This window comes from Gadus chalcogrammus, chromosome 4 (assembly GCF_026213295.1).
Source record: "Gadus chalcogrammus isolate NIFS_2021 chromosome 4, NIFS_Gcha_1.0, whole genome shotgun sequence".
NCBI lineage: Eukaryota > Metazoa > Chordata > Actinopteri > Gadiformes > Gadidae > Gadus > Gadus chalcogrammus.
In genome coordinates, this window is record NC_079415.1 from 6,791,324 (window position 1) to 6,814,349 (window position 23,026).

At 44.7% G+C, this 23,026-nt stretch overlaps 1 protein-coding gene and 1 non-coding gene across 8 annotated transcripts in view; one reads left to right on the top strand and one right to left on the bottom strand.

Annotated features, from left to right (window-relative positions):
- Positions 1 to 635: 635 nt before the first annotated feature.
- Positions 636 to 23,026, top strand: part of LOC130380827 (multiple C2 and transmembrane domain-containing protein 1-like) — a 28,057-nt gene continuing 5,666 nt past the window's right edge. For 2 of the 7 annotated variants that reach the window (XM_056588179.1, XM_056588180.1), the window contains exons 1-14: positions 636 to 1,296; positions 10,373 to 10,493; positions 10,935 to 11,077; positions 11,524 to 11,603; positions 11,884 to 12,007; positions 13,468 to 13,506; positions 14,429 to 14,596; positions 15,756 to 15,886; positions 18,475 to 18,661; positions 19,690 to 19,783; positions 20,196 to 20,298; positions 20,925 to 21,027; positions 21,986 to 22,087; positions 22,227 to 22,301. In XM_056588179.1, the coding sequence (XP_056444154.1) occupies positions 748 to 1,296; positions 10,373 to 10,493; positions 10,935 to 11,077; positions 11,524 to 11,603; positions 11,884 to 12,007; positions 13,468 to 13,506; positions 14,429 to 14,596; positions 15,756 to 15,886; positions 18,475 to 18,661; positions 19,690 to 19,783; positions 20,196 to 20,298; positions 20,925 to 21,027; positions 21,986 to 22,087; positions 22,227 to 22,301 (2,019 nt within the window). In that variant the 5' untranslated portion in view covers positions 636 to 747. Of the gene's footprint in view, positions 1,297 to 5,854; positions 5,893 to 8,862; positions 9,071 to 10,372; positions 10,494 to 10,934; positions 11,078 to 11,523; positions 11,604 to 11,883; positions 12,008 to 13,467; positions 13,507 to 14,428; positions 14,597 to 15,755; positions 15,887 to 18,474; positions 18,662 to 19,689; positions 19,784 to 20,195; positions 20,299 to 20,924; positions 21,028 to 21,985; positions 22,088 to 22,226; positions 22,302 to 23,026 lie in introns of those variants that run through there. The other 5 variants (XM_056588181.1, XM_056588184.1, XM_056588185.1 and 2 more) reach the window with 5 other exon arrangements.
- Positions 22,430 to 22,501, bottom strand: trnat-cgu (transfer RNA threonine (anticodon CGU)). The gene has a single exon. It is a non-coding gene; the product is annotated as a tRNA-Thr (tRNA).

A 23,026-nucleotide genomic window follows, 5' to 3' on the forward strand; every position in this document is an offset into this window, starting at 1 on the left:
GCCCATAAGGTGGTTTTGTGTGACTGGCTATGACTGTTTTATTTGTGTCACTAATGCACTATTGCCATATAACCCCACCTATTTAATGAATGTTATGTTTGAAATTTTGGATACTTTTAAGAGCATGCTGAGGTACTCGTTCGACTAACTTCAAGCACATACATTTTCTAACTGACTTATTTATTAACGAATCGATCAATCACATCCACTGACTGCTGTGTGTGTGTGAGTGTGTGTGCGTGTGGGGGGGGGGGGCGTGCTTATGAGTACATTTTTTATTATCCTACATTGTATTAACCAGTGTACGTTTGATATTATAAATACGTGTGGTAATTAAAAGGGAATACAAATAAAAGCATCATCGCTCCCTTGGCCCTTGGTCCAGTGACATATTATTCGTCAGTGAGCGCCTGTTATTTGAATGTGAGACACGACGAGACATAACAACAAGATTTAAGTCAACACGCATATTCGTCCTCTCCAGTCTATCTGTTTTTACTCCCGCGGTTCATCTCATACAGTATCCTAGGTATGGGTTGCTTGCTGTGTATCTTTGTGTGTGCCCGCGTGTGCGTGCGTGCTTGTGGTGCGGGTGTGTGGGCGTGCGTCTGTGCGTACATGCGCGTCTTCAACGTTGCTTGTGGGTCGAATGTTTGTTTTCCGGGTGCAAAACAGTCATGTAACTGAACCGTGGGATAATAAAACCTATTCTGAATCCGATATTCCTCCCCCCGCGCGTGTGGCAGCATGGACTCGCTCGCACAGACCCGGCTGCTGCACGACGCGCGGAGCGACATGGAGAGAGCAGAGGAGGAGAAACACGCAAACGAGAGGTTGTCCCACCAAAACACAATATGGAAACAGTTCCAGGCGAAAGCCAAGCCTCTTCTCAGCCCTAAAGTTGGCATCAAGGACCACGGCTCCAAGAGGGAACGAGCGATGTGGGCATTCAGAAAGAAGAAAAGTGGGGACCACTATGATCTGGACAGAGGCATGTCATGCTCCCAGCCGGACCTCGTGTTCTCCCCTGCGGACGGGGACGCGAGAGACCCGCGGCTCTGCGGCAAAATCGAGCTCAACTCCGGCCAACTCTGCGCTACCGAGGAAAGGTTGCAAGCGGCCGCGAAAGAATCCTGCGGAGGCAGCGGCTCCCATAGCCCATGGAAGCCCGGTAGGGTTCGGCCGTGCGAGCCTTCCCATCACAAGAGCTCCTCTCTGGGCTCGGCGTGTCTGGAGAGGCTGATCGAGGCGTCGGTCAGCAGCGGAGGTGAAGCGCTGTCGACGCGGAAGGCGCGGGTGAGTGAGCAAGAAAGAGACAAGATCACGAGCCCTGGTAACAAAGCATCAAAGCGCATTGACCGCGTTTTCTGTGCACGCGCGCGGTGTGAGCAGCCATGGATGATATTTACTCTTTCGTTCTGTTTTTCGGTGTGAATTTCCAACTATTACGAGGATAAGCAGGGCGCGCACGCACCCAACAGGCGTGCAGACACGCAAAGTGCTGACGATCAGAAAAATAAGATACAGGGTCGCACACACTCACTCGCTGCCTTGGTTTCGACAGCGTCACACATACATACTTCGTCATCTTCAGGATGTTCGAGTATTTCACTGCGAATGAACAAATATTTGTTGAGAATAGTTTGAAAAAATACAGAATCATTAGCAGCGTCCTGGGTAGTGGAACCGATTTTCTGCATTTGTTGATCGAGTACACACATGAACCTGTGCCTTCCCAGAGTAACAATTCGACACGCGTATCTGTTGATCCAAAGTGGTACTCAAACACACCGCCGATTCCTTGGAAGTCTAACCCGCGTTTTCTAATCTCCACCCATTCCTGAACGTGACTCACACTGAGGGCGAAACACAGAGGGAGAGAAGTAAAGGTAGAGGGAGAGGTGGAGATAAGGGATGGGTAAGGGGGGTATTGGGACGATGGTCTTTATTTTAAGTTCAGCTTTCAGTAAATGTATAACAATGTATGCTTCACCAACCATATCCTTCAAACGTGCATTATTCATTGAATCGGAAGTTGATTGATTTGGTAAGCTAACATGAGCCTGTTACATTTAAAGGTGCAGTATGTAGAAGGAGGGAGGTGGTACATTGTACCACCTCCCTCCTTCTACATACTTCCACTATGTACCTTCCACTATACAAGGTACATAGTGGAACGAACTCGGCATAAATGGAAGATAATATTCATTAGTAGGCTATGTTTTAATTGGTTTATAATCCCATGAAAATGAGAATCGTTACGTTGTCGTTACCTTTATGGCGCTTTTCCACCCGTGGGAACGCTTCAGACCCAGCACGCCTCAGCCTGGTAGTGAAGTTGGGGTATAGCCCAGCTCAGGCCCGGCTCGCGTTTCCACCGCCGACAGTACCCTTATGGTAGCGCGGGGTTTCAGCCGGACGGCGATAGCCGCGGCAGCTACGTAAGCATTGTGCTCTCATAGCAGCCCGACACAGTGTAGCCTGCTAATAAATCCAAGGTAAAAGAAGAACGCGCACAATGAACAAAGAGCAACAATGAAGGACGTCCAAGGAGGACGGCAAACTTTTGCGCGACATTTTCTTCAATAAAAAGTGTGTGTAGCTCGAACTTGCCGGCACCCTTCCAGGCGTCTCAGTACCCCAACGGAGGAGTACTGCTAGACGAGTACGGCTCAATACGGCTCAGTCCGGATCACGCCCACTTTTGGCGGTGGAAACACGACCCGTTCCGCACCTTTGCAGACTGAACCGACCAGCACCCTTTGGTGGACATACGCCATTAGAATAATCCCTTTATTACATAGGGAGAGGGTCCTTCCGTGGAGGCCGCCATATTGCCCCGCCATGTTTCTAGGGTAGCCCAGGAGGGACAAGGATGTCGTTTTGTGCTGAGAGTTCTAGGAATGAGGGGGATGGGTTCTCCCCACGGCTATGACCCATTTGTGGTACTTTTCGAGTACCGTCGTTGCTGTGTAAAAGCGTGATAATAAGCCATGTCATGTGTATCGAATGCACCCCATCGCAAAAGTCCCCTTAAGATGGACACCACCGGGCGAAAGAAAACCTAGGAGGCCAGAAACCACCTGGGCAGGACTGTGACACAAAGAGCTGGAACAGATGAACCTATCATGGGGAGAGGCCCAACATGATGCCAGCGACCCAATACAATGTAGAGGGCTCCTTGAAGCCTTATGTCCCACGAAGAGGAATGATGATGATGATGTTGAGATGCGCCACATACTTTGGGGTTTAACTATCCAGGATTTGACTAACCTCTCTCGGACGTCAACATCAAAATCCCTCACCGGCCAGACAAAGCTCCACACATCTTTACACTCTCTGTAGCGTTATATATAAGCGTCCGAGAAGCTTAACCCTCTCTCTGATTATGATAAAATGGGTGTGCATTCTTTAATACATCCTTGTTCGTTTCTGAGGGCGTTTCCCTGTTTGATAACTAAAAGTCACTCACTTTTAGTAAAAAAAGTTAGTTTCCAAAACATAACGGTTGCGATACAACTGCACAGTCTTGCGCAACTATTGCAGTGCAAGACAACATTGTCTTGCAGCGCAGGCCGCTATCGATGTGACGATCAGCACACTGATTGATCCGTATTGGTGGTTCCCCAATACGGATGTGAGAAGCAGAATACGTGTAGAGAAACGTAAAAAGAAATAAAAGGCTGTTGCAACTGCTCTCCGTGATGCAACCTCACCTCGAGTAGCCTCTGTCACTGGACCTTAGAGCTCTATTAAAAATGAGCAAAAGATTGTCATGCAAAATCGTGCAGTAAAACCGACCGGTGTAGAAAGCCACCTTTTCCAACGCTCGACTGACTCGTTTTGGGTATGCAAATGAACGACAAGCAGGGCGGCCTACTGCTGTTGTTCTGGGAGTAATGATAGAGGCTTTTAGGCACAGTGGACATAGTCGGCGTTGAACCTGCGCGGTGTCACGTTGCCACCGCTATTCACCTCCACTCCTGCCGGCTGAGTGGGAGGAGCGGGGGGGGGGCTTTTTCATCACGTTTCCCCCCCGTTTAGGTCTGCTTCTCTGCCCCTGGAGCCGCAGTGTTGTGTCCTAAACTAGTGAAGGCATGTCTGGGTGAATGTACAGCGTTCCACGGGATTTTCTGGAAAACAGGTGGAATGCGATGCCAGGATACAATGGGCTGGAGACGGCCTGTGTGTGTGTGTACGTGTGTGTTTTGTGTGTTTGAGTGTTTGTGCGTGGGTGTGTGCGTGTGTGTGTGTCAGTGTGAGTGAGTGCGTGTGTGTGTGTGATTGTAAGTGTGTTTGTGTTTGTGTGTCTGTGTGTGTTTTACGAGGCATTTTAATATGGACCATGAATGAGAATGCAAAGCTGTTGTCCGGTAACCAGAGCTGTTCCCCCATTCGTGTAGTGGACAACAATCCCACACATCCTCCCTGATACTGAACACCAATCACAACCAAACAACATCTACCTTCCCCTCTAAGTAGCTCTCTCAAAAAGAGCCATGTTTTACCACCTGGTGTCATGTTACCAAGCCGTTAACATGAGGTTTGAGCCTCTGAACACACGCTACATGGGAACGTCCTTATCTTACGATGTAACCCGGTGATGATTAACTTAAAGGAGGCCCCTTAAAGCCCCTATGTCGACCCTGAGCACCTTACTGCCATTATCCAACTACATAACTCCTTGAAGATTGAAAAATAACGTCAAACAGCCTTGAAAAGCTGTGTGTGTTTGTTTGTTTGTTTGTTTGTTTTGTCAGTCAGTCTGTCTGTCTGTCTGTCTGTCTGTGTGTGTGTAATTTATAACATATGTATATTGCAAAAGCTGGCAATATATCCTCAAAAGTTAAGTTAAGCATTCTGGTCAAAACTGGTTGGCTATTGCAAATCCTAAATGTAGTGGTGATCAGAATAGATTTAGTCATCCGTTTATTTTACAGTCAATACGAGACAAATCATCACAAGCTGATGATTTGTGCGTGGTTTGTTCTGTCAATATCCTGGTGAGTGTTGTTATTGGCTCCAGCATCTGGACAGCCGTGTTTATAGGAAAGCACCCACACACCTTGCACACACCCCTGGCCTTCATGCTTGTCTCTTACCTACCTCTCTCTTTACATGTCTCTCTTTACCTGTCTCTTTCTTGTACCAGTCTCTCCTTAACTGTCTCTCTTCGCCTGTCTTTCTTCACCTGTCTCTCTTTTCCTGTCTCTTTCTTGCATCAGTCTCTCCTTTCCTGTCTCTCTCTTCGCCTGTCTTTCTTTACCTTACTCTCTTTCCCGCATCTGTCTGTACCTCTCTATCCCGTCTCTCCCTTCACCTGTCTCTCTCCTCACCTGTCTAACTTCTTACTCGCCTCTGTCCTCGCCTGTCTCCCTATTGAACCTGTCTCTCTTTCTGTCCTGTCTCTCTCCCTCTACCCTGAGCAGTGGTAGGAGGGAGGCTTTCAGATGAAGCTGTAGTGGTGTTATGTCTGAATTGGGGAGGGCTTATCATTGGGTCCAGGCCAGGACTGATAAAAACAGAGGATAAAAAGGAGAGAAACACAAGGCTTTTTCAGACCTCTGACTCTTTGGGGTTGACGGATACATGGTGAGGTTTCTGTCTTCTATTCACCTCTCTTTCAACAGCTTCTCATTACCAAGTCCCAGTAATAACCATGCCCCAACCCCCCTTCACCAGCCATCCCCTCTCCCCAAACTCTACTATCCTCTCCTGAACTCTGCTCTCCTCCTTCCTAGGGTTGTACTCCTAAGTCCTCCTGTGTATATATAGTTTGCCGTGGCGTGTCGTGGCTGTAACACCTGACTGTAGTCGCTGAGTCTCTGCAGACATTTCAGGGATTATTCAGAGTTCTTCTTCCTGGTCTCCATGTGTGGTCGTCCGCTATGTGTGAGTTCTCTCTCTCTCTCTCTCTCTCTCTCTCTCTCTCTCTCTCTCTCTCTCTCTCTCTCTCTCTCTCTCTCTCTCTCTCTCTCTCTCTCTCTCTCTCTCTCTCTCTCTCTCTCTCTCTCTCTCTCTCTCTCTCTCTCTCTCTCTCTCTCTCTCTCTCTCTTTGTTTTATGGAGATCTTGTCTCCAGGCTTTCTGTAGCTAACGTTTTTGTTCTAGAGCCAGAAATATTTGCATGAGAATACGTTGGAACATATAAAAGTTACTGTGTTGTTGCTACTGTGTGCTGGAGTGTGTGTACGTTGTCTTATAGGTTGTTGTCACAACTGATTGTAGAGGTATACAAATATTTGCATAATTTTCCAGATGGAAATAGATACTGGCTAGCTTTTACTTTGCATCTGTGTTACCTCTCTGTTCCCTCTGTACTTTTAGGTGTGATATTTAACAAATCCATGGTCTAATGTTCCCTTGAGTTTGAATCGTGTACTGACGAAGCATCTTCTTACTACCCGAAATAACCATCACTTTGAGCCTGTGTTTAAGGCATACTTAGCCTATTTTAGTTTAGCTTAGCTTAGCTTACCTTATCAGCGACAACCATGCTAATGTGGGAAAAAGCTTATTTAAGGTACGTCCACCCGACAGCAATCTTAATGTTAAACGAGTGCGCCTTCGTCTATGTCTTCGTCTAATTTGATTTACGTTATCCCAACCCTAACTATGTCCGTAGTTTAATGCTGAATCCAACTCTTTCTAACTTAAAAATTAGGCTGACGCAAACTGTTAGGAAACCCTGTATACCATGCTGAGGAGGGTCAGCAGATTGAAAGACACTATTGATCTCTTAAAACCTTTAAAAGCATACAAATGAAGGGGCAGAAGGAGTGATAGGGAGGTGGGATCTCAAAGTGCATGTAAAGACAACCATAACGTGCTATAGATACACCTAAACCAGCTATCACTATGGCTGATTGGATTGGACCTGATCCACTGATGGCCTCAGCCTCAACCTTTGCTTCCTGATTTAGCACCTCTGTAAGTCTGCAATAGGGCCTTAAGCAGCTTCAAGACTATGACAGAACCTTTGGATGCTATTTTTAAAATCGCCTTATTTAACATTGCCAATTAAGCCAGCCGAGCATGCATAGACACTGGGACGATTAATGATTTTCATTCATTTAGATTTATCATGTCTCTATTTTTATTGCCCCTTAAAGGGACACTGTGTAAAAATTACTCCCATCTAGTGGTACAATTGTGTATTGCATTCAAACTAATAGTGCTCGCTTGTTCAAAAACTACGGTGGGCAGTATGTGCCAAGAAGGTGTGTCATGACATCCAATACTACCTCATCAAGTCATTCGAGTGATGATGAGGTTCGTTATTTCAAACAAATTTCAAACTGCATTGAATCATTAGTGTAAGCTCATGATGTATGAGTAATTACTCTTCGAGCAAGATAGTGAATTATTTCAGTCATAATTCACGCTGGCTCAGAGTGAAAACGCGTTTGCATTTCCTGTACCACATAGTGCTTTTTGTCCCTCTCGGCCGTTCATAGACCGGAAGAACATGGAAGCCTCCATGAAGCTTACCCGTCCTATGTAACTACATATTAATTATTCTTCGCTCAGGAGGATAAGTGAGATTTTTGGCAGAGATCATTTTACATCAATGTATTTACTTATTTATGAATGAATACGTTGATTTGAGGTAGTAAATGACTTAAAATATTACACAGTGTCCCTTTAAAGCTAGGGTAGGACATTTACTTGTTGTTCGCATTTTTCTTTTAATAAACAATCCAATCATATCCAACAAAAGTGATGCCTCCAGTGAAAAAAGTTGCATAGTGCAGGTTGAGGGAACCTGTTTAGTCAAATGATGGATTTATTCAAAGCTTGAAAACTTCATACAAAGTCAACAATGACAGTAACAGATATACTACTAATAGGTTCCTTTAAGAAAATAACTAATTATAACAAATATCGGAAAATAACAAACATCCTGTTTCATATCCGTTTTATATTAATCCCTGTGTCACCAGGGAGGTCCTTTGACTACTGGAACTAGCGAGGAAATATGACGTCAAAGTCTGCTGTAACACACCTGGTGGAGCAGGTGTGCCCTTCAAGGCCACACCTTTTGATAAATACGGACACTCTTATTACAAAGATGCAGCGGATTGTCTGTGCGTCTGTAGGGAAATGCGAGTTGAAAGTATCCACACGTTGTTGTTGACACTGAGGCTGAGTGGTTGATATTGCTTCTGGCTGTTTTGACCGGCTATTGATTTTCCTACCGGTCTGGTCTGAATGCTTTATGTCTAATGTCGGTTAGCCACCAAGGGGGATGCACTGAGGTAGAGGAATATTGCTTACCATTATAAATACACAGGTCGTAAACCCTGAAATATCGTTGGAATGTTTTTGTATTACTGTCGCAAAAATAATACTGCACTAAATCATTCGTTACGATTGTGTGCGTTTTGCACCAGGGTTTTCACTGGCTTACGGTGTAGAGCAATTGTATGATATTTCCACTTTGAGATGTGATGCTCTCAATCATATGAATGGATGAATGTAAACACAATCTCACCTTCATATCATATACAAAACCACTTTATAACAAATGGATCTAACAAGCTTTATAATCGATAACATAAAGATAAAGCGTGTGTGTGTGTCTGTGTTCCTGCCACAGAGCAAAGAAGGAACATAATATTTTACGGGGAAAGTAAGGAACAGGGTTGTCACGGTATTCCCTTTTTCTAATTGCTTCAATGAAATATCTCAGCTATTTTTTACGTTGCGTCCAAACGATGTGTTCACAACAGCGGCGCGGTCCTGTAACGTGATTTCCGATATTGCTGCATATTGCGAAACCCCTGTTGCAGAGAGCTAAGGTGCAACTTCGTGCAGCTTGCAGAAGCACACTTCTCAGTGAGGGGAGAAGCTACTCTATCTAACTTCCTGTCAGTGGTGTCCCCGGGGGACGGTGAATGCCGGTGATTTAGAAAGTGTTGTTCAAAGCTGGGAACCAGAAGTGGTTTGAGCCCATGAAGAGAGGCAGTGCTCATCAGCTCGTCAGTAGGGTCATATACTGCAAACAGTACCGGGACTTAAACTGGGACTATTTCAGTGATAGAGTTGGCTAAATGTTTGGCATTCGGAAGGTAAGGCAGACTTCTACTATGCTGATTCAGAGGTGGCTTGACCCAATACTGTATTGTGAAAGTGAAGCTTTCCTTGTTGGTATGCTGATGAATTGATCCGGTGCAAGGCAGGAAATGCATGCAGAAAAACCAAAATAAATAAATATATATGCACACTTCTCTCTTATTTTCTCTCTCTTATCTTCTTATTCGGGCTCCTCGGACAATTTTACTATAACGCTACGGTGTGGGGCTGTGGAAAGCTCCGTCTTGGCAGTGATTGATGTCAGCGTCTGAGCGAGGGTTAGGCTTCTCTGAACCATTACGGGAATCCATACATCCACACACACACACACCATAGCCTTACTATTTATAGTAAATGCAACGGTGTGTGGCGCGTATCCACACGCCACACACGTGTGGATAGTTGAAAAAAAAAAATCTGGGGAAGAACGGTGGCTCACCAGGTAGAGAGCGTACCATTAAGGCTCAGTCCTTACCGCAGCGATCCAGGTTCGATTCCTGCCCGTGGTCCTTTGCAAAAATATATCTTTCACAAAGTTGACGCAGGTCGTGAAGGATAGCACGCCCCCATCCATCCTAGAACTCTCACAAAATGGATTACTATAAATCTATAATGTTTCAATTAGGGATGTCTGATATTGGCTTTTTTGCCGATATCCGATATGCGATATTGTCCAACTCTAAATTTTCGATTCCGATATCAGCCGATACCGATGTCGATATTTGGGTTATTTTTCCTCAAACCTAATTTAGGTAACATTACATATCTCCTGTTGTGGAATTAACACAAGCTTAATGTTATTGTGATGCCCCACTGGATGCATTCTTGAATGCAACAAGGCTTTCCAAATGTTAACATTGTCTGTGCAAAATGTCTGTGCCATGTTTTTTTTTTTTTTTTTTTCAAAAAAAATCGATCCCGATATTGACAGATATTACATTTTTATGCTAATATCGGGCCGATAATATCGGACATCTCTAGTTTAAATTCAAGCTGGAGCAGGGGGTTCACTCACACGTTAAGTGACGTCCTTTGGAGCTGACTGGAGAGCGAAAATGAAATCCACAAACCAAGTCAACGGGAACTCCAGAAAATACATATTTATTAGTTCCAAAAAGCACGACTGGGAGAGAAGAAAATGTAATCGGGGGGAAACAAAACGCCACAAACACAAAAGAACGTATCAACAACCAACGTGGGCTTCTCTCTATGTGTATGTGTAACTATGTCATATGGTAAACTGTGTGCGTGTGTGTGTGTTCCCTAATGCTTATGTCTTCCCTTTTAATTAACTGCAGGCCATGGGTGCGTCTGCTCCATTGGCGGCTAACCCCGACCAAGAGGCTCCCAGCCCGGGGATGCATACGCTAGACGTTGAGCTGAGGAGAGGACACAACCTGGCAGCGAGAGACAGAGGAGGTGAGGGCACCCAGAACAAAGGGTGATTCCACTGGTCGGCCAAGTGTTTGCTCCAACTGTGTTGGTTATTACGTGCTCGCACGCTAATATGCAATCACAATCTTACTCGTCTGGGCTAGAGGAAGTGAAAGCTAGGGTAGGGATTTATCTCAGAAGCGTTTTTATATCTGTTGACATGCTCTTTGCATCTCGACAGAAGATCTGGTAACTGTGCCGCCGAGCCTGACTGTCTACCTACCTGTCTGTCCTACATCCCTGTCTGTCTACCTACCGGGATACCTGCGCACACTCTGCCAGTGCACCGATTTGTGCTTGCTTGAAGTCTCCCACAAGGCTAGGCAGACCTAGTGCTAAAGCTAGCGGGCTAGTCGTGTGTTTTTGGGGGCGTGGCCTTTGAGGGAGGCCTTGTTGTTTCTAATAGCTGCATGGTTCCTTCCATAGGTACAAGCGACCCCTACGTAAAGTTCAAACTGAGCGGTAAGGAGGTGTTCAGGAGCAAAATCATCAACAAAAACCTGAACCCTGTGTGGGACGAGAGGACCACTCTGATACTGGACGGTCTGAGCGAGCCTTTGTATATCAAGGTAACGCCACAGCGTTTACCCTCCTGACACAACACAACACAACTCACAGCCTACCGTCTGCCACAGTTTAGAACAAACTGCTGTATACCTGTCATTTTCTTCTCCTTTTGTGTAAAGTGTGTAGTGTACATGCTCTGCGTGCTTTGTTCACACACACATTTTGTTCTGTTTTCTTGTGGTTGTTGTGTCACCGCAACAATTTTGACTTTTTTTGTGTGGTGAAGGTGTTTGACTTTGTTGTTTTGCTGTGTTGAAGGTGTTCGACTATGATGTTTTATTGTGTTGAAGAGGTTAGACTATGACTTTGTTGCTTTCAAGGGGTTGGACTATGATGTCTTTATTGTGTTGAAGGTGTTAGACTATGATGTTTTTCTGTGTTAAAGGTGTTAGACTATGACTTTGTTGCTTTCAAGGGGTTTGACTATGAAGTCTTTATTGTGTTGCAGGTGTTTGACTATGACTTTGGCCTCCAAGATGACTTCATGGGCTCTGCATATCTCCCTCTGGACTCTCTGGAGCAGCAGAGGTACCTTCTGTCTTCCTCCTCTCGGGCTCGTAGGGTCAAGGGTCATCCCTGAGGATTCTCAACATGGGGTTTCATCACTCATATCAGGACCCCGAGATATCTTGATATTGTGATCTTGATGTTGTTGTCTTGATGTTGTTATCTTGATGTTGTTGCCTTAATGTTGTTGTCTCGATGTTGTTATCTTGATGTTATCTTGATGTTGTTGTCTTGATGTTGTTATCTTGATGTCTGTGTTGTTATCTTGATGTCTGTGTTGTGGTCTGTGTTGTGGTGACAGAACAGTAGTGGTGACCCTGGAGCTGAAGGACTCCCACTACCCAGACCAGGACCTGGGTTCCCTGGAGCTGTCCGTCACCCTGGGTCCTAAAGACAGCCCTGTGGAAGAGCCCAAAGACTGCAAGGTAATAAGACCCCCCCTCCCCTCTCTCTCTCTCTCGCACTCGCTCTCGCTCAAGCTCTCGCTCTCACTCTCTTCACCGTTCTATTTCTGTTTCTTCTTCCTTGGTCTGAAAGACACTGTCCCCAAGACAATTTATACTGGCCCTGGCACAACGTTATATTTATAAGCTCCATAGGATTGAAATTTTATAATGAAAAAGTATTCTTTTTATATCACATTTGAGTTGTATGTTTTTACTGTTCAATGTGACTTTTTACTGGCCCCTGGCAATTGGTTGAACCCTGTTCCCCCTCTCTCTCAACACAATTACTTTACAGTGCTTTATTTGTGTGGGAACACAGTAGAACCTGGCATTTCAATAACAATCATAACAAAAACTCTCCTCTTTCGTCCCTAACATTACTAACTTGTTTACAGACCCGACTAAACAAATGACTCCCCACAGCGTAACAGCGTGAAGTGTTGTGTAGGTTGATTATGAGATTGTTTAAAGGTTGTGACATGATGATGCCTAAACCTTTAAAGCAGCCCAAGGATCTTCCAAGCTATCGATGGAAGCTGTATTTAAACAGAGTGAGTTGTCGATGGTGTTAGTATTAGCGTTAGCAATAGCATGGGTTAGCACTCCCTTGGACCCTGTGACCCTGTTCCTGTATCTATTCAATTGACATCTAATTTTTAATGTAGCATTATGGTAAACATAATTATCATGGGTATTCGTGTTGCGCAGACATAATACAATCAATATTATTGGAAAGCTTTCCTTGTTGGTATCCTCAACGGTTTCCCATTAGGAATGTGACTTCAGGTACTTAACTCAATGAAGTACTTATTAAGCTCAACAACAAACCCCTATGGACACTTTCCATAATGGAGGCTCCATTATGTGTCTGAAGGGTTTCGTTTGAATGACTTTGAATGTCTTTCCATTCTGTATCCTGTAGCCACAGGAAAACAATAGGACGGTGAAAGTGGGGAAGGGAGTATTCCTATCGTTTTCCGTGGTAACTTGATTATAAAACAATTATCAATGCCTCAATATTTGGTTACAAAGAGATGTTATTGTGATGGTACGTCTACTCAGGCATGGATAGAGAAATCACTTTTTTTAAATATATGTTTGATGGTCCATTCGCGATAGGGCAGTGGGTTTGGAGAACAGATGGAAAGACATGTAGCATAGGAGTACTGGTGGGAATCAAACCTGTGACATTTTATAGAGTATCGACTACAGGAATAGCTCACTAGCTGGTCGAGACACTGAGCCGCCCAGAGAAAGAACATTAAGGGCTAAATTCCGGTGAATAAATAATTCACAAATGAACTTATAAAAAATTCATTCTGAGTTAATATGCTGTCCTGCATCATGAATTTTTACGCTTTTAATTTGAAGGAGAGCTCAGCAGTCATAGGTTCAGTTGAATTCCTGCAATATATAATATCCTATGTATCTATATCCAGACCATGCTGCTCAGAAGGTCTTGGAAACGGTCCACAAAGGTAAATAACTAATTTTTAAGTGGAACACATCCTAATATTAATATTTAATCGCAAACTAGTCCTTCATCGTTGCAGTGCATTGTACCTTGATGGTCCGTTTTGATCAAAAAAAATTCTGTCTTGTTTGCTGCTGTGCTGTGTTGTCGCTTCTTGTGTCGGTCATTTTTGCGTGTTTTGTTGTGTTTGTCGTCTACCACTCGTTACCAACGTCTCCCCTTGTGTTCGCACACTCAACGCGTGTGTTCCTGTGCTCTGTGGGCTGTGGGCTGTGATCTGTGATCTGTGATCGTGTGAGTGATTCTGGTGGATGTGCACCCAGAGTGAGATGGGACGGATCATGAATAAGTGATGGCTTTGATACATGGTGTGAGTCTCCAGACACGCAAATCCTCTAGTCTAGTGTTAGCTTCGATACGATTTTTGACCATTAGACCCTCCCTGTGTGCATGCACTCTATATCCACCCTGTACCCCCATCAGTCCTGCCTGTTCCCCCAACCACCAGAAGATACCTTATCCTGTGGCTTTAAATATTTATTAAATATTTACTTTCTGTTTGGATCAATGTATTTTTTGTTTGCTATATTAAACTTATAGTAACTTTCCAATAGTTGAAAGGTCATATGCAATTAAATCGTGTGTGTGTGTGTGTTTGTGTGTGTGCCTGTGTGAGTGTGTGTGCGTGGGTGTGTTTGTGTTTCTGTGCGTGTGTGTGCGTGTGAGTGTATGTCTGTATGTCTGCGTCTGTGTGTGTGTGTGTGTTTGTGTGTTTGTGTATCTGTGCGTGTGTGTGCGTGTGTGTGTTTGTGTATCTGTGCGTGTGTGTGTGTGTGTGTGTGTGTGTGTGTGTGTGTGTGTGTGTGTGTGTGTGTGTGTGTGTGTGTGTGTGTGTGTGTGTGCGCGTGCGTGTGTGTGTGTCACAGCAGCAGCAGTCCATGCGTCTCTCGGAGGTCCACCGGAAGTCCCAGCTGTGGCGGGGCATCGTCAGCATCGCCCTGATCGAGGGTCGCGACCTCATCCCCATGGACCCCAACGGCCTGAGCGACCCCTACGTCAAGTTCCGCCTGGGCTCCCAGAAGTACCGCAGCAAGGTGCCTCGCCCCTGGGCTCCTCAGCACTGCCGTTCACCATCCAGCCACCAGGCAGACACTTCCATCCACCTGAAGTGAACTAAGATGCGTGTTGTTGAGGAGCAGGTAGGGGTTAGGTAGGGGGTTCTTGCTCAGACATCGGGAACTGAACCCACCACAACCTTCCGGCTTGGATTCAAACCACGCCAACCCACTACCGGAATAAGCTGGCCATCCATGGGTATCGCGAGTATGTGTGTGCGATATGTGTGTGTGTGTGTGTGTGTGTGTGGTGGGCCACCAGTTTTGCAGGTAGAGCAGGTCCTCAGGGGGTTGCTGGTTTGGATTCTCAGGGTGTCTGGCTAAGTAGGGAGGTTTCCCAGAGGAGCATGTGCGACCGCTTAAATGTCTCCACAGGTCGCTCTGTGTGAAGAAGGAGATTTAAGTATGACTCGAAAGAAATGTGGTCGTGAACGGTTTGATTAATGCCAGACCGTTGAAGCACTTTGTGACAACAGATGTAAGATAGCAACCAGTATTGAGATATATCTTGCATACATCCCCATGGGGGAATTTCCAGTCTCTGCATTTAACCCTGCGAGGACCATTTGGCTGCCAGGGAACCAACTCCGGTGCCTTGGTTATGGGCAGGTCAAGAGTGTTGTCCCTCATGATTTCTGGTGTGGGGGATACCTATGTGTACACAAAACAATGTAACTCCACGTAGTAATGAGTAGAAAGGCCTCCTGGTGGTAGAGGATGGCATTGAACCCTAATTTCTGTGACCAATACTACTGGTCCTTTACCAGACACTTTTTATCAAAGCAACTATCATTACATTCAGATGCATGTCCTTAAGGTATCTTTCCATATTTAGTTCATATTATGCCTCATAGCATGATTGCCTTAGTCATATCTTAAGGTTCATCTTGTATTTAGCGTCAAAAAAGTCACATAGATGACTTAGGCAGATAGTGATTATGAAATGTTAAAAGCACTCAGATTTGCTTAGGCTAAAGCCATTGGGGCAAAGTGAATCAGCAGTGTTAGGAGAATAGAGTTAGATTAGATTTCACATTTTTGCCAAAATATGACTTGGCAATTATGCTACGAGGCTAACGATATTGTGGTGGTAATATTATGAGGTGATATTAACTGCACTCTGTTTACCCATCCGCAGACCATTTCCAAGACACTGAGCCCTCAGTGGAGGGAGCAGTTCGACCTGCACCTCTACGAGGAGACCGCGGGGGTGCTGGAGATCTCCGTCTGGGACAAGGACACCGGCAGGCGGGACGACTTCATCGGACGGTCAGTTCCCTCGCTCTGCCGTGGAGCCATCTGGTTCAGCTGCCCTGATCGTCGCATGCAAAAGCTGTCTGGTACCTCTGGCGACAGAAACGAACAAGCAGGGCTTTACGTAAATGCGAGTACTTCACACAGTTCTATACAGATTTGGAGTTCAATAGCCTCCTGCGTCACATGCCTGTCATTGGCCCAACATCATTCACGGCTGCTCAATTTGTCCATAAAGACATAGGCACATGCAGAATATAGTCAGAGAGGCTAAGTGGGCCATTCACAGGCTAGGCTGCAGCTGAGGCCCCTGGCAGGGAGGTAGAGATCTAAGGCTTGCCGACTATTTGATGGGGGAGTACAATTCGGGTTAGGCCAGCTAGCCCCCTAGCTGACCTAACCTGATATGGGGGGTGGGGGGATGTAGGGATCCCACGTGTTAACGATTTAAGAAAAATAGCTGGTCACTGCTGAGACCAAACTCACCCCCGCCATTCCCCGAATCCACTCTCATTTTCTCTCCCATTAGCTCTAACTGACTTTTGCTGTGTGCGGGCCGCAAGGCTAATGGCTCTCGCAACTTTTCCCAGGACAAGCCTGGGCCCAGTTTGTCGGTAGCTTTCTAGATTAGTATCTTGATGGGAATAATAGAAAAGGAATGGGTACCTGCTAAGAAGGAGGCATCCAACCGATTCTGTAATTCTATTAAATTTAGTATCCGTTCCCCATCAGCCACAGGCTGTCCGGGAAACATTAGCAGAAAGAAATTGTTCCACACTAAATTTAGCTTTCTTAAAAATCTGTTGTTTGGCAGGATAGACGTTTTTAATCAATGATTTTATTGTCAGGCACAATCTGGATTTTTTGCTAAGCTGGTAAAAATAAATATAAGTTTAAAGCTGCAGGTGGCGAAAGTCACTGGTCACTGTGGTGGATGAAATGTGATAATAAACTAATAAACTTGCCTTGCCTCGCCTTTCAATTTATAATGTCTAAAACGGGATCATTACAAGACATTGACCTAACCCAATCATTAAATATTTAAAAGTATATACAGTTTCAAAGTCACATCACTATTAATTAAAAGAGAGAAGTAGCTTGTGTCCTCTAACACTAAAAGGTAACAATCTTTCATATTCAGAGAATTAATTACACTGTTAACAACTGGCACTGATAGATTCGCTGTTGAGTTTCGCAGATTCGCTCAACAAAAAAAAGACAAATATAACACTACAGATGTAGTTTTGTGGCACAGCCACCAGTGGGCGCCAGAACATTGCTATTGAGCACTATCTCCCTTATGACATCGAATCATGTACAGCGCTGCGGTCAACTCACCTTCTCACAACTGTCATCACTGACGAATTTCCTGCACAGACCTTTGTGTAGCCACCACCCATCCATTCTCACTTTCGATGACATTGACTGTGCTTTTGAAATGCAATAGACCAGGCCTATTCAACTACCGGCCCGTGGGCCAAATGCGGCCCCTCTCAATTTTTTTCTGGCCCGCAAGAGGTTGCATGCAAAAAATAAATAAAATAAAGGAGAAACATAGTTGAATGCAAACCAGGTTTCTGTGTGTAGCCGGTGATACTAGCCAGTATCAGTATCCCACAATCAGGAACTGGCATCACTTATTCCGACAATGTTTGGCTCAACCGATACGTGTGAGTCTAGCTTTTCTCATATGAATGCCATCAGAACAAGGGCACGTTGCTCCATGACCTATGAGAAGCTGCATGAGTGTCTCAGGATGAGCCAAACTAGGCAAACAAGGCAGTGCAATCTTTCTCACTGACTCACTGGCTCAAAATGTCTCATATGTACAGTAGTTCTGTTTTGTGATGATTCAAACAACATTGTTTAATTCTAAATACGTGTCCAAAATATGTGAGAACAAAATCTTTTATAATGATACGATTAAAAGTGAAGAAGGAAGGAATGCGTCTGACAAGTTTATTCCATATAGTAGTACTATATATATTAAGTTAACACTACTTTAAGTATGATTTATTTGTAGCGATTCATTCACGTAGTTTTACTCTGTGTCGCCCATGAACCCCCAGTGATTTTCCTTTTCGGCCCACTTGATAAGGAGGTTGAATAGCCCTGCAATAGACCATACTGAACAGTGCAGAATTCTTCGAAAACAGCTTTGGGTTGCATGTTATGCTGGTGGACTGGTCGGATATTTATTTTGCCTCAAATTAGATTTCGGTTTCAGTTTTTTGCCTGGTTGTGCAGTCTTCATTGTATTCGATTGTGTCATCTTGTTTCCATGAATTTGTATTACTATTTCCATGAAAAACGATAAAACCAAATTATTGTGACTCTGTCTCATTCTAAAAAACGATTTGGCGCTCCCACTACATCACCCAAATTCCTCAGAACAGATTTCATAGAGAGGAAGAGACAGTGTGTGTATGTGTGAGTGAGGAAGATAGTGAGGAGGTGAGAGAAAAATGAAGAGAGAAAGTAACATACTTCGAAACACTTCTATCACTCGTCACTCTCAGCACACACACACACGCTCAAACACAAAGCTCCAGCCCTCTAGTGTGTGTGTGTGTGTGTGTGTGTGGGCGCCTCCCTCTCTCCAGGTGCCAGCTGGATCTGTCCACGCTGGCCCCGGAGCGCACCCACCGCCTGGAGCTGTCCCTGGAGAACGTCCCCGGGTCGCTGGTGCTCCTGGTCACCCTGACCGCCTCGCTGCACGTCTCCATCGCCGAGATGTCCGTCACGCCGCTGGACGACCCCCAGGAGCGCGCCCACATCGCCCAGCACTACGTACGTACCGGGTGGTCGTTACGCGTCCGTGGGCACGCACACTTTCATGTCTCCCAATAGAACTAGGACTTGGGTTTACTGGAAGACAATAGGCCTTATGTATGTCGTGACGTTCCTGACATGATGATGTCATGACATTTGACATGATGTAATTTTATGCGTAGCACAATGATTTCATGACATACCTGACATGATCTCTTGTCCCACGTGACATGATGATTTCACGACTTACCTGACATGAGGATTTCATGAGATACGTGACATGATGACATCACAACTTACGTGACACGCCGATGTCATGACACACGTGACGCGATGACGTCATTACATACGTGACACAATGACTTCATGAGATTACATGACATGATGTCGTCATGAGATACGCGACGTAATGGTGACATGATGATGTCAAATGTCAAATGACATTCCCATGAGATACGAGACATGACGACAACATGACGTACATGACATGATAGTGTCATGACTTTATATGACGTTACATGACGATGTCATGAGCTACTACCATGACGATGTCATGACATACCTGACATGACACCACAGTCAGAGGGAAAAAACTGTTTTTGCATGGTTCCCTGAGAGAGACAGAGGTTGGAGTCTCTGAACACTGCAGGGATCCCTTCGTCAATAAAACATGATCGATTTAATTTGGAATTACAACTCGACGCAACTCGAGCCCTGGTTGAAACACTATCAACGGCATGGGGGCCCCCTGTCGTTTCAACCAGGTGACCACGGTGTGGGGTTATCCACACCCTTACCACCCAGTGGTAAGGGTGCTGACACCCAGCCCAAAGGTTATGGGTACGTTATGTCCTCAGTCTGAAGGCATCCGTGAGCAAGCAGCCCTCCCCCCTCCCCCCCCCCCCCCCCCCCCCAACGGCTCAACCAATGGCAAGGATCTTGTGTTTGAATGGAGAACCACATATATCAGAGATGTCGGATTAGAACAAAACCGGTAAATTGAAAGAGGAAGTGAGCTGAAATGTGTTGTGTGAACCGTATTCCAGGGCTTTCTGAGGTCCTTCTCCAACATGCGGGACGTTGGGATCGTGATGATCAAAGTCATACGAGCTGAAGGACTGATGGCTGCTGATGTGACAGGTACACAGGCACACTCGCTGACGAATGCACACGAAAACACACTCACGTATTACACGCACGCACACACTCACACACACACGGTGGCACACGCACGCAAACACCCCCACACACACACATTTACACATGCACGCACACACACACACACACACACACACACACACACACACACACACAAGTTAATCTATTAATATAAACTGGTGATCCCTATGGAAGACTTTAACAGTATTTATATGAATTGGTGTTCCCTAGCGAAGACTTTAACAGTATTAATATGAACTGGTGTTCCCTAGGGAAGACTTTAACAGTATTAATATGAATTGGTGTTCCCTAGGGGAGACTCTAACAGTATTAATATGAATTGGTTTTCCCTAGGGAACGCTTAACATAACTAATCTGAACTGGTGTTCCCCAGGGAAGAGCGACCCGTTCTGTGTGGTGGAGCTGAACAATGACCGACTTCAGACGCACACCGTTTACAAAAACCTCAACCCTGAGTGGAACAAGGTCTTCACCTTGTGAGTCCCCTTTTTGCTGTTTATTCTCCTCTACAAGAAATCCATAGTGTTTTCAGGTTTCTGGTTATTATTTGTTGTAAAATTGCATTTGAGCGATGCAACTACTGTGTGGTATTTAACCCTTTAAAGTTACTTACCTGTTCAGAGTCCACCTCGACACTGCATAGCCACCCTCCCCCTTCTGGCCACCATTGTACACTGTATTGTATTGTGTTGTATTGTATTGTATTATAGTACTTAACTGTGTAGCAACTGTAGTAGCTGCTATCATTGCTGTAACACGGGGGAATTGGTTAGCCTAGCGATTGTTGTACTTGCACTTGGTTCTATGAACATCCTTTCTGTGCCGACAGCGATATATTGTTGCACTTCTTAAGACAAATGTACTTATTGTAAGTCGCTTTGGATAAAAGCGTCTGCTAAATGCCCCAAATGTAAATGTATATTTACCATCCGCATGCACTTACTATTACTACAGCAAAACACACAACTATGGCTAGTCCCAAATAACATAACACAACTAGCAGATTGTAACATCTGATACTTCTATATTTGCACGTATCGCAAACATTAAGTAGCTTGAACATCATTCTAAAGTAGGACCTCTGCTCCGTCCTTGCTGCCAGTAACGTGAAGGACATCCACGCGGTCCTGGAGGTCACCGTTCTGGACGAGGACCGGGACCGGAGCGCCGACTTCCTGGGAAAAGTATCCATCCCCTTGTTATACGTGAGTTTGTTTTGGGTGTTTTGGATCGATGAGTACTTTATTGATCCCCAGGGGATATTCAAAGTCACAGTAGCTTGCACATAACACAGCATACACATACAACATAAACAGAACAAAGAATACATGTATGTATATATGTATATATATATATATATATATATATATATATATATATATATATATATATCTCCACATGGATCTGCACGGACCACCGGAGCTGCCATCGCTGCGACCCGACCCCTGGATAAGCGGTTTGAAGATGAGGATGAGGATCCGCCACGGACAATTATGGACGCTAAAAAATATATGCTACGGTTCTCTTGGAGAATGTGTGTCATGATGGTAGTGCAAATAAGTGTGCACAGGCAGCAGTGCAGGGGTTACATTTAGAAGCCAGCATTAAATATGGACAATAAAAGGGTATAATGTGAGCATATTAATCATTTAAAAAGTATAGCAGTGCAAGGATAAAGTCTAAAGAAATCCAGTATTAAATATGGAATCAGTAATAATGTAAACAGTTCTTTGAGTTTGTACTTTCTATTTTGTATTTTGTCTTCTCATATATTTTTTTTATTTTTGCCCCCTCCCCTTGAAATCGAGATTGTCGATCTCAAGGGGTTATCCTTCAAATAAAATTGTAAAGCTAATAATTCCATTCATTTTAATTAAATGAAGAAAAATAAAAAGGTAAGCAATAATAAACAATGAAACAAAATTATGACACAAGTGGCCAGTTACAATTAAGTAATATTTAGAAATAAAGAAAAACACAAATGAAAAGAAACTGTCCAACACTTGCTTTACCCAATGTGATCTTCAACACCGTGAGTCTCGCCATGCTTCTGCTCTTAGTAAATCCACCAATTATGCTAATCATGCTAACCAAGCTAATGATAATTAGCATTCATGCTAATGCTAACCATGTGTTCTACATTCTTCGGGGCTTTTGCATCAGGTCCGTAACGGCGTGCAGAGGGGGTATGTACTCAAGAATAAACACCTGACTGGACCCAAGAAGGGCGTTGTTTACCTTGAGATCGATGTGATCTTCAATACTGTGAGTCTCCCCTTGCTTCTGCTCTTACTAAATCCACCGATCTTCTCAGACTTCATAATAATTACAATGAATTATAACGAATTATAATTCCGTTTTCATTCAAATTCTTCAACATATGTTATCTGTCCTCTTCCCTCAGGTCAAAGCTGCCCTAAAGACGATAGTTCCTGCAGAAAACAAGTATATCGAAGAGGATCCAAAAGTTTCGAAATATGTATGTTCCTATTGTGATAATGTAACATTTATGCGATCAATTTTACCTGACAGATATCAGGCATGTTTTCTTTGTGTCAGAGTGTAAAGAGAATGTACTCCACACTGAAAGTACACTTGGACCTCGAAAGGCGTGAATGGGGTTTGAACCCATGATCTTCTGTTTACGAGACAGACGCCTTACCACTTGGCCACCACGCCGTGTAGAAATGCGTTCACCTAGACTGATAATAACCACACCGTTCTACCCCGCCTACTTATTGCATGTTGTTCGTCCTGTAAGCTTATTATTTATGGTTAGACGTCGAGGCAACGCAATTACCACACAGCCGTGAAAATGTTTTGGTTCTTCGCCGGGTTTTCGATAGCGGTCCAATCTCAACCCTTGTTGCTGCGTCGCCTCGACGCAAGGTTACATTTTTTGGGAGGCGCACGTCAGGCCCTTGCGGTGGACGCAAGGAGGTTCCACAAGGACGTAATGGGTCCGTAAACCCCCTTGCGTTGCGTCGACGTGGAACCATAAACCATCCCGAACGCACCAAAATGCCTCGTTTCCACCGAGCGGTGCGGTTCGGTTCGCTGCTGCTCGGTGTTGTACAGCTCGGTTACGCTAAATCTGGTTCGCGTTTCAACCGCCGACAGTAACCTTATGATAGGATGGGGATTAAGCCGGATGGCGATAGTCGCGGCGGCTACATAAGCATCGTGACATCATAGCAGCGGAGG